At 37.1% G+C, this 13479-nt stretch overlaps 1 protein-coding gene across 1 annotated transcript; it reads left to right on the plus strand.

The window, feature by feature from the left end:
• Window positions 1–1241: 1241 nt before the first annotated feature.
• On the plus strand, window positions 1242–13235 carry arglu1b (arginine and glutamate rich 1b). The gene is made up of 4 exons (XM_077205333.1): window positions 1242–1856; window positions 3939–4164; window positions 5768–5851; window positions 12266–13235. Exons 1-4 carry the CDS (start codon window positions 1522–1524, stop codon window positions 12428–12430), a joined length of 810 nt encoding a protein of 269 aa, XP_077061448.1. The 5' UTR covers window positions 1242–1521; the 3' UTR covers window positions 12431–13235.
• Window positions 13236–13479: the final 244 nt, after the last annotated feature.

Here is a 13479-nt window from a genome sequence, read left to right on the forward strand (position 1 = left end):
AAAAATTAAAACGGTTTATACTGACTGATCTTCATAAAGGTGATATAAGTCAAAGAGAGTCTTTTACAAACATCAAACTTTGTCAACGTTATACAATGAATGTATAGGCAGCCTAAAAGGAAAAGAGCATGTAAGAAGGGAAACAAATTCATTATTAAAATGATGATTAAAGTTAACACAATTCCCTTTCAATAGTTCATTTTAGAAATCTCTAAAGCCGAGGACACTCTTTAAGAAGAAATATTGGTATGCTTTTTATATTATTTATTAATTTGATCTCAAAAAGCCTGCATTTATGATACTATTTGGAAAATGCCTTTTGACATGGATTTAGTGGGAGTTAGCACCTCATTCATGTAAACTTCCCAAATGCAATTAATATCAATATTTGTGAGTGGAGAAACTAATTTGATTGTCATATTAGACATGAAAATCTGTCTTTTTACTCCGATTAAAAACTTGAAAAGCAAGTAAAGCACTAATCAAAATGAACAACTAAACCAAGGTATTGGTATTAATATATTAATAATAATAATAATAATAATGTCTTCTATTATTTTCTTAATGTGTATGATTCAAGGATATCTTACAATTCTCCATCTGCATGCTGTTAAAAGGCTGATGGCCTTTTAATTTTTTAAACATTTGACATTAATTAAATATTCTGCTGTTTTCATTCATAATTGATGATATATATCCGATTGCATCAAGATTGTGCAGGCTCGGTTTGTTATCAATAAAAACAAAGCCTATAGTCTTATGTTATTAGAATGGCTGTTTTTTTGGTTTGTTTTGTTTTTTACATTTTAGAACACATAGGCCATAATATAATTATGGTGGCTTATAATCAACTTGCTGGATATGGTTGATATAAGAATAAAACCTATTATCCACTAGTCACTACTTCACAGCCAGTATGAATCCATATTTTCTAGTTATTATAGCTATGTTACATGTTCAAAATTCTATCTATCTATCTATCTATCTATCTATCTATCTATCTATCTATCTATCTATCTATCTATCTATCTATCTATCTATCTATCTATCTATCTATCTATCTATCTATCTATCTAACAACTTTACAAAAAAAATGCTCGGTGGTGAATCGGTTCATTGAACGAACTATCCAAATGATTCTCTAAAATTCAACGGCTTCTCGTTTACGCTCCACGCCACTTGATGGCAGTAATCGATGTAACCAAGTGCCGATCGTCACAACGTAGGAAAAAAAATAAGAAATTGCATTCTGGGATCTGAGAACAGCCATCCTCCATCTTGCTTTTTAACCATACAAGATAAATGGTACCGTGCAGTTAAGCAATCACGTTCTTATTAAACAATTTATTTCCAAATAAGAGTTTCGTCTTCAAGATTATTGTCATGCAGTCGGGACTGATTCCTTGAGTGTGTAATTTGGGGCTTGTTTGAAAGACGACCAGGTGCTTGTACTCCTCTAACCGATGCTTTAGAGGTGTTCAGTGTTCTGGTTACCGCTACTGAACTCTAACGGCGTTTGAAATGGGTCGTTCGCGGAGCCGCAGCTCGTCCCGCTCCAAGCACTCCAAAAATAGTAAGCACAGTAAAAAGCGAAGCCGCTCTCGATCAAGGTCCCGGGACAAAGAGAGAAAGAGACGCTCGAAGTCCCGAGAGTCCAAAAGGAGTCGGAAGAGAGAGTCGCGCTCTCGTTCCAAATCAAACACGGCCGCGGCTCGCCGGGAAAGGGAGAGAGCCGCCACGCCGCCGGAGAGAATCGATATTTTCGGCAGGGCGATAAGTAAGAGGAGTGCTGTAGACGAAAAGCAGAGGAAAGAGGAAGAAGAGAAGAGAGTCGAAATGGAAAGACAGAGGAGAATGTGAGTAACGTTACCCACATTTTCCAAAACGAAACCCGTCATGACAGTCATGCTGTAAGAGTAGACATCACCTGAATAATGTGAGCCACACGAAGATACAAAAGTACTGTGGAGGTACCATAAATTGAAGAAAGCTACCGTGTTGTTTTGCATGTATCATCGTATTTTGGCAGGACCATGCAAATACACAAATATCAGTACAGTAGTGTTTACGTGGTATTATTTTCATGTGGGTTTTCAGGCCACATTTAGTACCATCAGATACTAAGTTACTACTGTATCAAGATACTGCCATAAATATTGCATTATCTCAATTGTATTTACTTTAGTACACCGAGCTTTTGCAAAGCATACCATGTTAAAACCGAGGCGCATGTAAAAATAATTACACACTACCATTGAACCATGTTCAAAATGCAATCGTAATACATTGTATTTTTGGGTTGTGGAGAGACTGGATTCTGAAAATCTTAATTTTTGCTCTAATGTGTAAGTATACACCCATCAATCAGCCAGACTGGTTATTTAAATGAATTGACAAATAAAGCTTAAATTTTATATATATATTTTTTTTTAAGCTTAAATGTTAAAAATCTTTTCAAAACTGACGTAGCTAATACATAATTTTGAGTCATGAATAGTGTGTTTAATGTGTTCAGTTGTTAAATGACATTTCAAAGTGTTTAAATTCATTTTTTGACTGTTTTTATTTCAGACGGTACAACCAGATAGTTGTATAGTCCTCACATGGAAAGTGTAACAACCTATCCGTACTTGAAATGAGCTTTTTTTTTTTTAGCAGTATATTTACCAGAGAGTCCTACAAAGCTTTTCACTCTGCCACAAGGATCAGTTGGAGTCTTCTGGATGATGCATAATCATATTTACTAGGGGTGTAACGATACCCTTGTGTCAAGATTCGATATATATCACGATTCTGGACTCACAATACGATATTATTGCGATACTCCAAGACATATGATAAAAGGTTACATTTATATTACATTGTGGGTGTGGAAATGAATAGGCTTGGACTTGTTACTGATAACCCAATGCACAGGACAATGGTGACACCAGAATAAAAATGTCCATGATTCTGAAGCTGAAAATACAGAATTATTTTAGACACACAGGCTTGCACTGTCTCTCACTAGATATATTTAAAATAATTTAGGCCACTTTTTACTGGTAACATCAGACATTTGGCATTATCAGGACCCACACATTGCATTATTGTGCATTTTATATATATATTATATATATATATATATATATATATATATATATATATATATATATATATTAGTTTAATGTAGTACTGACATTAAAACTCTGAAAACTTGAAAAAAAATCTCACACAGAGAACAGCTTTAAAACTACCAATGTTTATAAAATTTGTTTATATGAAAGGTTACAAACCTAAAATTATGCCATAGTATTTAGTTTTTAAATTTGTTAAGACACCATATTAAATTGATTTCTCAGTCTGCTCATTTGGTCAGACAGTTGACATTTTGGGGGTTTAAGATAATAAAACATAAAATAATATGCATTATTTAAATGTAAAAATTAATTCAAACTAAATAGGTTTTATAGATAAAAGTGATATGTCATGAATTTATCTAATTATTTTACAAGGAAATACTGCCCTTGAACACAATAATGTGCATGTCATGTCATTGAATGCATACATAAATCAATAGCCTATTGTCTGAATTTGAACTTTGATTTTGTGTCCTTAGAGAAGTGTTAGACAACAATATGACCTTCATTATTACTGTCATAAAAACATAAGCAGTAGTAGTAACCATAGCTATTAAGGTATAAATGAGATGCATAATTATTTTACTCAAGGAAATGTTTCCCCAATCATTAAATTATCATTCAACATTGATAGCAGTTTCAATTTTGGACTTTAAAAAGCCTTTTTGACAGTTTGAAGTTGTGGATTTTCCATGCACCATGGCAGCTAGCACGTGCATTGCATTTCATGCTGTTTACATGTCCTGCTTCGTTACATATTTAGCACTAAGTACACTTTCATTTTGTATTACTTACTGACTGTAATCTCTTCTACGCTAGTCGACAGCAGGAGATCGAGGAGCGGCTGATTGAGGAGGAGACGGCGCGGCGCGTTGAGGAACTTGTGGCCAAACGCGTGGAGGAGGAACTGGAAAAGCGAAAGGATGAGATTGAAAGAGAAGTGCTGCGACGGGTGGAGGAGGCTAAACGCATCATGGAGAAGCAGTTGCTGGAGGAGTTGGAGAAACAGAGACATGCGGAGCTGGCTGCTCAGAAAGCTCGGGAGGTAATTTGCATGTGAACTGGCAGCACAGAATGTATGTGCTTATGAAGGCTGGTTAAATGGGTAGGTTCCTGTAGTTTTGTTGGAATTGGATCTGTTTCACACCACACACACACACGAAAGCAACAAATATTTAGGCAGTCATATTAACTGCAATAGAAAATATTCGATATAGTAACTGAGAAATCGCGTTATTTTTTGTTTGGATCTGCAGTTTATTTGTGGATAAGTGACCTGTGTGAAGCCTGATGTTGCTTTCTTTGCACACTGTATGAGTGTGTGGTGTCAAACAGGCCTTAAGGCTCTGATATACTCACAGCGAAGTTCTCTTTCATTCTCCGTTTAGGGGTAAAAAGAAGTTTGAAATACCGTTGCAGTGTTAGTGAACATCCCGACGGCGCCCACACTGCTGAGAGCGACGATTAGATGAATATGTAAATATATGCTGCGCACTTCCCATGCAATAAAACAATAAAGGCACAACAAAAATGAAAGCTGTGAGAGAACAGCTCCAGTTAAGAAAGCATGTGACCTGAGCGACCTGAATATGTTTACACCAGCTCTGCAATTCGGGACTCCAGTAAAGTCACTTCACGTTGATCTATCACTTTATTCGATAGATTGCTTTAAAGCAAGTAGCTTTACAGTATCAAACATGAAAAAACTGTGTCAGTGTCGCCTTCAATTAGAAATACAACTTCAGTTTCTTCTCAGCAGCTCTCCAGTGTTTTAATGTTTTTATTTGCAGACATCTGACCTCAATTTTCCACATCAAAGAAGGCGTAGCCTCAGATTACAGCTACTTATTACATAATTGCCATGGGCCAATTGTAGTTTGAAGGCGTTTACCGGCTGGAGTGAAAGTTCGCCTTGCCGAGCTGTTCAAAACTCCAAAAAACTACGTTTTGCCTGATTTTGTTAGTAATTACGTTCAGTTTGTTCTTCGATTTCGCTTAAAGTATGTCAGGGCCTTTAGCCTAATTCCTCTCAAAATTAAGTGAAATTGTTTGTTTTTTTTCTCGAATTGTTGCTCTAATTTTACGCACATCATAGTAGTACTGAGTATGACAGTTCTACCATTTTATTATCTTTAAATTTCATGTTTCACAGTTTTCTTGAACAAAACAGCTCATGCACAATTCCTGCGAGTTCCATGAGCTTTGGTTGCTATTCGCCTGAACTTCACTATGCCTCTCAGTTGTTTATGAATAGAAGTGATGAAAGTTATTCACGCTTCTGTTGGTCCTATACATCATTAAAGCTGACTGCTCCTCAGACGGCATTTCACTGTGGCCTTTTTTCTGAGAGTGAGATGTAAGTAGAGAAGTACCAAGAACACAGGTCAGTGGTTTGAAAGAACCTCCCTTGCTGATTGGTGGTACATCTTTAAAAATTAAAAAAAACGTATTCCCAATATGACCCTGACTCCTCTAGGAACTTTATTCGTGAGTGAAGGACAAGTTTACTGTAGGTTTATCCATGTCTGGTGAGCTGAATGTATCTTTATTATCTACTCATTTGTTTACTCTAATTTTTGCCGCTAATTTTTGGGAATATTTACGATTTCTGCCATTACAACTCACATCAAAGCGGTTTGACTTTGCAGGAGGAAGAGAAGTCAAAGCGTGAAGAGCTGGAGAAAATTCTGGTGGAGAACAATCGCAAGATAGCAGATGCTCAAGCTAAACTGGTACGTGTGGTTTTGTCATGTTTCATTTCATATAAAAGTTGAATTGCATAGTTTAAACAATGGAACAATTCATTGAAAATTTAGTTTTTTTATTGAAAGAAATTAAGTTTTATCCTGCATGAATGCATTCAATTGATTAAAATTGATAGTAAAAACTGCAGTATTGCAAAACATTATAAATGCTGCTCTTTTACACTTCTGTTCATCAAAGAATCTGGGGAAAAAATATCACAGATTCCACAGAAATGTTGTGGAGCAGCACAACTGTTTTCAACATTGATAATAAGAAATGTTTCACGCCAAATCAGCATATTAGAATGATTTCTGAAGGATCATGTGACACTGAAGACTAGTGATGCTGCTGAAAATTCAGCTTTTCCATCATATAAATAAATTCTATTTTAAAATATATGAAAATAAAAAACATTTATTTTACATTAATTAATAATATCCCACAGTATTACTGTTTTCATTCCAATTGTGATCAAATAAAAGCAGCCTTGGTGAGAATAAGAGACTTAATTTAAAAACAGTCTTACATATCCCAAACTTTTGAGAAGTAGTGTATCTGATCGAAATTAAAGGGGTGGTTCAGGATTTTGGACATCGGACCTCATTTCGAAGTTAGCCTGGGTGTTATTTATCAGTGGAGACAGTTTTCAAAAATGTTCATCCAGTCCTTCCAGTTGCATAGTTCGCCGGTGCTAGGCTAGTGCGAGTCAACAGTATCTGCTAGCCTGCCATTAAAGTGTTTTACCCTTGAATAAACAGTTTTACCCACTCCACAGTACACCAAAAACAAATCAATTATAACGCCAGACTATCGATGTAAATGACTGTTAAGAGGATAATGTTAGAAATCAAACTACCCTTTCATCGCATTGCAATAGTTATACTTTGTTCCCTGTGTTTATTAGCACAGTCTACAGCAGCGGCAGAGTGATATTAAGTTACCTAGGCAACCGAGAAAGCCGGTCCACATGATAATCACACAAGTGTATTTCCCTGTCGCTGACACTCATCACTACAGAAGCAGAGTATATCACCATGTTGCCAATTCCTTCATTTGCAATCGAATGTTTCAATATCGTTGTTCAAAGCTACTACTAGCTAGCTAGAAGTCCCGGCCGTAGGTCGCTTCTGTTCTGCGTTTACTTTTCAGCGCAGTACTACTAGTTCCTGTAAACGTAATGCGATCATTGAGATGCAAGAGTTGTTTGATTTCTAACATTATTCTCTCAACAGACATTTACATCGATAGTCTGGCGTTATAATTGATTTGTTTTTGGTGTACTGTGGAGTGGGTAAAACTGTTTTTAATGGCAGGCTAGCAGATACTGTTGACTCGCACTAGCCTAGCACCGGCGAACTATGCAACTGGAAGGACTGGATGAAAATTTTTTGAAAACTGTCTCCACTGATAAATAACACCCAGGCTAACTTCGAAATGAGGTCCGATGTCTAAAATCCTGAACCACCCCTTTAAGGGCAGGGGAGCCATTTAGTTTGATGTTAAAGTGCTCCTATAATGCTATTTTAGTTTCCTAATGTTGTTTTGAAGTCTCCTACAACTGGTTTACATGCATCAAAGGTCAAAAAACGGTTTCATTTTCTCATAATTTACATTTGCACATCACCACATTTTGAAGGATTCTCAAATGACTTGACAGATGAATCAATCTCTCTAAATCTCTCCTTTCCACTAGCTACTCTGTAGCTAGACAGCTCAGTCTGTTGTGATTGGTCTACCGTGTACAGCGTGCGTGTCGAAAAACAAAAACGCCCATTGCCATAACAACGTCAGCTCTGCTTGTCCTGAGGCTTCCTACACTGTAAACTAAACACAGTAGCGAACAATGACGTTGATTTTACCATATCAATCCGAGCGCGAGTCCGATAATGAAACACTGGAAGAACTTATTCAACCCGAACCTCCATCGCAAGGACGACTCGAGCAGGACGTTTCTCAGTGATACAATACTCAGTTTGAGGTACATTATGAGATGTTGCAACTGTAATTCCTCACCATTAGCACTAACAAGTGCATGTCCATCAACAAACCGATTATTTTACTTGTACTAATTTATTTACAGAGTATTTTTCTCATTTATTGCGGTGAACAAGTGGAAACTGTATCAATAACAGTGCATACATTAGCTGAGCTCTAGCGTGAATGACTGATGTAACATAAGCGTTGGTAAAACAAATCTTGCTTCATGCTTAATCTTTCCTCAAAGTAGTGAGAACGACAGACAATCTACATTAATAGAGACAGTTTTAGGTAATAATGGCCCACAACTGATCAGCAGAAGTATTTCAGTAAGACAATAATAATGTGAGTTAACCCTTTATAAGGCACTCATTGAAACATTTGGAAATTTTAACCACAGAAAGCTAATGGGGGATGTTAAAGGACATTTAAACAAAAACAAAAAAAATTCTTAATTTTTTTCATCTTTGCATTGCAAATCAAGGTCAATGAAGTTACCATATATGAGCACTTGCCTGTCTAGGGTAAAATAAATTACCGAGAGTGAATTTTAAAAAAAAAATATGACACAAACACACACAAACTGCGAGGAACATTTATTTATTATAGGCACAAACTGCAAGGAATATTTATTTAGAGACATCTCTGTCTTGAGGTACTGATACTGGCATCTTGTGGAGGGGCTCTGGGAGTACAGGGCCCTTTCCTAAGGGCTATCCAGTCCCTGTACGACCGGAGCAGGAGCTTGGTTCGCATTGCCGGCAATAAGTCAGACTTGTTCCCAGTGCATGTTGGACTCCTGGCAGGGCTGCCCTTTGTCGCTGGTTCTGTTCATAATTTTTATGGACAGAATTTATAGGCGCAGCCAGGGGCCGGAAGGTGTCAGGTTTGGGGACCACACGATTTCATCTCTGCTGTTTGCAGATAATGTTGTCGTGCTGGCCCCATCAAGCCAGGACCTTCAGCATGCACTGGGATGGTTTGCAGCCGAGTGTTAAGCGGCTGGGATGGGAATCAGCACCTCCAAATCTGAGGCCATGGTTCTCAGTCGGAAAAGGGTGGCTTGCCCACTTCATGTTGGTGGAGAGTTCCTGCCTCAAGTGGAGGAGTTCAAGTATCTTGGGGTCTTGTTCATGAGTGAGGGAAGGATGGAACGGGAGATTGAAGACGGATCGGTGCAGCTTCTGCAGTAATGCGGTTGATGTACCGGTCTGTCACGGTGAAGAAGGAGTTGCAAGGCGAAGCTCTCGATTTTCCGGTCGATCTACGTTCCTACTCTAACCTATGGTCATGAGCTTATATTTGCTCATAATTGTGTTTTATCACAAACCAATATTCAGTAATTAAAATCAATTCACACAGAACTAGGCCTCACACTGACAATAAGCACCTGTGTATGCCATTTAACTTTAATTAAAAAAAACATACATTCATAAGGCATATGTCTAAAAATGGACACTTGCTAGTCTTAGGTAAACGGGGCATATGATCAAATATGGTGCATTTAGTTTTCAGCCAAACATTAAGCTAATTTTTACAAATGATATGCAAATAACAACAATCTTAATCTTTAACACAACTATTCAACCAAATAATTTGTGAGTTACATCAACTTACCATGTTTAGTTATGATGTTATTACTATAGCTGTGGGAGAAGGCAGGTTCAAAAAAGCAATATTTATGATTTCTGCAAGATGGCTGTGTTTGAGGTGCTCCAGGCCACTGCTGATTGGTCAGATGCCTTGATGTCAATATCTGTCAGATAGCTTGATCTCCCCTGATTGGCTGAGAGAAAACCACATGACTCTAGAACTCCAACTGGAGGCAGGGGGAGGGCATTTTTAATGTGTGCGGAAGTGACTAAATATGGTTACTTGCCTCATAAAGGGTTAAGCAGTTAGCAGGAGACCTACACAGTATAAAACTAAATTATTAAAACTAATTATTTTTGAACACCATCTTTCAAGAGCAAGCGGTTTGTGGATCCTGCATTGAACTCAGTTGTCAGTAAAATAAAGGGAACACAGCAAAAGTTTAGGATTATACTGCTGTGGAATCGTGGTAAAATGAATTTTAACCACTGATTCTTCACATGCTCGCCCTTGGGCAGTGAAAAAAAAACAGGCTTTACCTTCACATTGTAAAGCACAGCGTCTTCTCGGCATGATGTTATCCAGTATCTACAGGAATCAGCTGCAGTGTCTGAGGTTTAAGTTTTCCCTCGTGTCTGCGCGCGCAATAAAGTGGTGGGCAATATGCTATTGTTTCGTCTTGACGTCACAACGAACCGGCTTAGGACTCTTAAAACTATTCATTTCATTGACTCAGAGTTGACTCTTACTTTTGAAAGACAATAACTTTATATACGGTGCACTTTCAGATTTAAAACTTTGCAGGATATTTTCATTCACTAGAAAGTTTTCATTCAGCTATGATTACACACTACATGAAAGGTAATTTAAAAAAATCCATAATAGGGACACTTTAACAATCAAACCTTTGTTATGCTTTCTGCACAAACTTGGGCATGTTCAGAATTTTCAATAAACACTGTTCTTTGTGTCAAGCACCTTGAATTCTTTCTAAATAGCACTCTATTGGCCTTGCTGTCTTCTCATATAGAATGAATGTCCCCTGCTCTCTGTGGCCATGTGGAACATTAATGTTGCAGAAGCACTACTTGACATGTTTCTCTTTCTCAACAGAGCAGCCTTTTAGAAAAAAGAAAAAAGGAGATCAGTTTAGTTTTATTCCTGAATTCAGTTACAAAACAGAGCTTATATAAGGGATCTCAGTTACAAGCCATAAATGTTAAGAGCAAAACTTAAAAGTGAACTGACAAATGCGTTCTTGGAACTATCCCTTTTTAAACCGTTTTCACAAAATTTGGTTTGTCATATACGACTACATATTGCAAATGATATAACTTTCAAAGTTTAACAGACTATTGGTAAAGCACTTTTCTACATTATATCGAACATCAGAGAGCACAGAACGATTGCTTGAAGCGTTTAATTAAAGTGTGGGACTAGTAATTATGAATGCATTTTGCATGAATAGTCTAGTCTTGAATGTTTTTAGTATTCTATGCATCTTTATTTTTTTAACAAATATAACTGCAAAAATTATATTGCATGAATAATAAAGCAAGATAGGCACCATTCCAATATATAGTGATGCAGTTGGGTATCAGCCAATATTAAATTTGCGCTAGGGCTGTCAGGATATCAGATTTTTCACTACATGATTATCATGCAAAAGAATTCACAAAAACAATATATATCTATAGAAATCTTGGAAAAAAAGTAATGCTATCAGTCAAATTCATCTATTTCTTTTTTTCTTTTTTTGAAGAATCAAACCATTGCATACAAAAGGAACATTTACACTTAATGGCAACCAGTTTGAAATAACTTCCTTCGGTGAACTGATGTTGTTTCTCATCACAGAATGAGGTAGAAGTGATAAAGGCTGTCTCGATTGGCATTACATTTTAAATATACATGATCCTGATGAAAATACCCGAGATGGCTTGAAAAACACAGAAAAACCATACACTGTTGCAATGGTGTGTTAACTCTTGGTCTGCGCTTTATTCAGCTACAGCGTGTGATATCTGGATGTCTTTGTCCATATTAGGGTTTTATTACTCCTATGAGTTTCACTACCTCCGGCATCGAGTATGAATGAAACATAAATTACATGTGAAGAGTTAAGTGCACCATAATGCTCACATTGTCCTTAAAAATGGGTAAAAATAGAAGAAAAAAAATACTGCTCTCTAAAGATATTTGAAGTAAACATACGATAATCCATAAGTTTTTATCTGAATAAGCACACATTTGGACTAAAAGACCCAAGGGATGTAAATTTAATAAAACACAAAGTTGTCAGCAGTTAACAGGTTAATGTAACATTTCCCATTTCAGGACTAGCAAAATAATTGCAACTTACTGTCTGTACAGTGTCCAAATCTGCTATATAACAGAGGCGGAGGTGTGTAAACTGGTTGGTTGTATTGCCCACCTGTTGCGCTCAGTGTTGATCGGCAAGTCCTGCAGACTGGGGTGATTGAGTCATTTTGGAGTGCGGCTAGAGTGTCTGTCATATCTGACGACATGCTTTTGCATGAAAGTAGCACACTGTGTCTACTTGTGTTTTATGACAGTTGGCACCCAGTGTTAAGGTGCAATACCGCCACCTACTGTATGTTGGGATGTGAAACAGATACTGGCGCTGGGTTATTTATTTGTCATATCATATGTACTATTCATTTGAAATATTATGGTTATCACCAATACTGGTATATTGCATCATCACTAATTAACATATCAATATAATTTTTTTTTATCAATTAATCAATACCAGTATATTGCGCTTGTTAATATTTATCTCCTAATAAATAACTTTTTCTGTCCTGCAGGCTGAGGAACAACTACGAATAGTTGAAGAGCAGAGAAAAATACATGAGGAGCGTATGAAGTTGGAACAAGAGCGACAGAAACAGCAGAAAGAAGAACAGAAGATCATTTTGGGGAAAGGGAAGTCGAGGCCTAAACTGTCTTTCTCTTTCAAGGCCACTGAGTGATGAAAACAATGTGGCCAGGATTCCTCCAGACTTTCTCCAGACCACCTCTCCGTGTGAGGCATTTGTGCTGCAGCACAAGTTCTTCTTCATTGGTCTTGTGTGGTGTAATTCAAATTCTCAGAACAACGGGAACAATCAGTTTATCAAATTTCCTTACGGTCCCCGCCCCCCAGTTTTACTTATCTGTTTTGTATTACTGACTACTTGTATAGATAACCTCCACTTGTCCTCCATGTAGTATCTGCAAACACATTTGGTGCATTGCACGGGTAGGGTGAAAAAGGACCGGCCTAACCTGCTCTCTTATCCCAAATGCACGTTACGGTTTCCGGTGTCACTAATTCAAGACCTCAACAGATTTTCCTGGCTGATTCGATTGAAGTATTTTTATTTTTTTTAATAGTTTATTCATAGTATAAAGTAATTAGAATGAAAGAATGGCTGGGAAATTGCTTGAACTGGAAGTCCATCCCTCTATTTTGAATAGCACAGACCACTATGGTTTAAATGGTAACCAGTCCAACCAAGAAGCATCATAAAACAAGAGTAACCTCCTTTTATCATTTTTAGCATTATCATTCATAATTGTACATTCAAAAGGTAAGGTGATGCTGTAATACATGGTACCTGGTCGTTGCATGTGATTGAGCTTCTTATGTTAGTGATGAGATGCTTTTAGAGGTGATTGAGTGAAAGGTTGCTGATTGGCCAGAATTTATGTTTGTGGTCTGGTTAAACATTTGACCCAGTTATCAAGGATATGTCACAAATCTCCAATAAATCCATTCATGTGTCGTGTTTCTGATATCTATTTGTATTAACTTGTGTAGTTAATCAGGATTAGATTACATAAAAAAATAGGATTAAAGGGATAGTTAGCCCACCCCAAAAAATTTATTGTCATTTACTCTCAAGTTGTTCCAAACATGAGTTTCTGTCTTCTGCTGAACACACTCACACAAATGGATATTTTGAATGACATTTCAAGCAAACGTTTGTTCTGCCCCATTGATGGAAGTCAAGCAACTGTTTGGTTACCCATATTCCTC

This window comes from Siphateles boraxobius, unplaced genomic scaffold (assembly GCF_051911475.1).
Source record: "Siphateles boraxobius isolate OS27281-9 unplaced genomic scaffold, OSU_SipBor_1 53, whole genome shotgun sequence".
NCBI classification, from domain to species: Eukaryota; Metazoa; Chordata; class Actinopteri; order Cypriniformes; family Leuciscidae; genus Siphateles; species Siphateles boraxobius.

Coding starts and splice junctions, on each gene's coding strand:
- arglu1b (XM_077205333.1), top strand. CDS start 1,522: ATGGGTCGTTCGCGGAGCCGCAGCTCGTCCCGCTCCAAGCACTCCAAA. Junction 1,857..3,938: donor ATGGAAAGACAGAGGAGAAT/GTGAGTAACGTT, acceptor CTTCTACGCTAG/TCGACAGCAGGAGATCGAGG. Junction 5,852..12,265: donor CAGATGCTCAAGCTAAACTG/GTACGTGTGGTT, acceptor TCTGTCCTGCAG/GCTGAGGAACAACTACGAAT.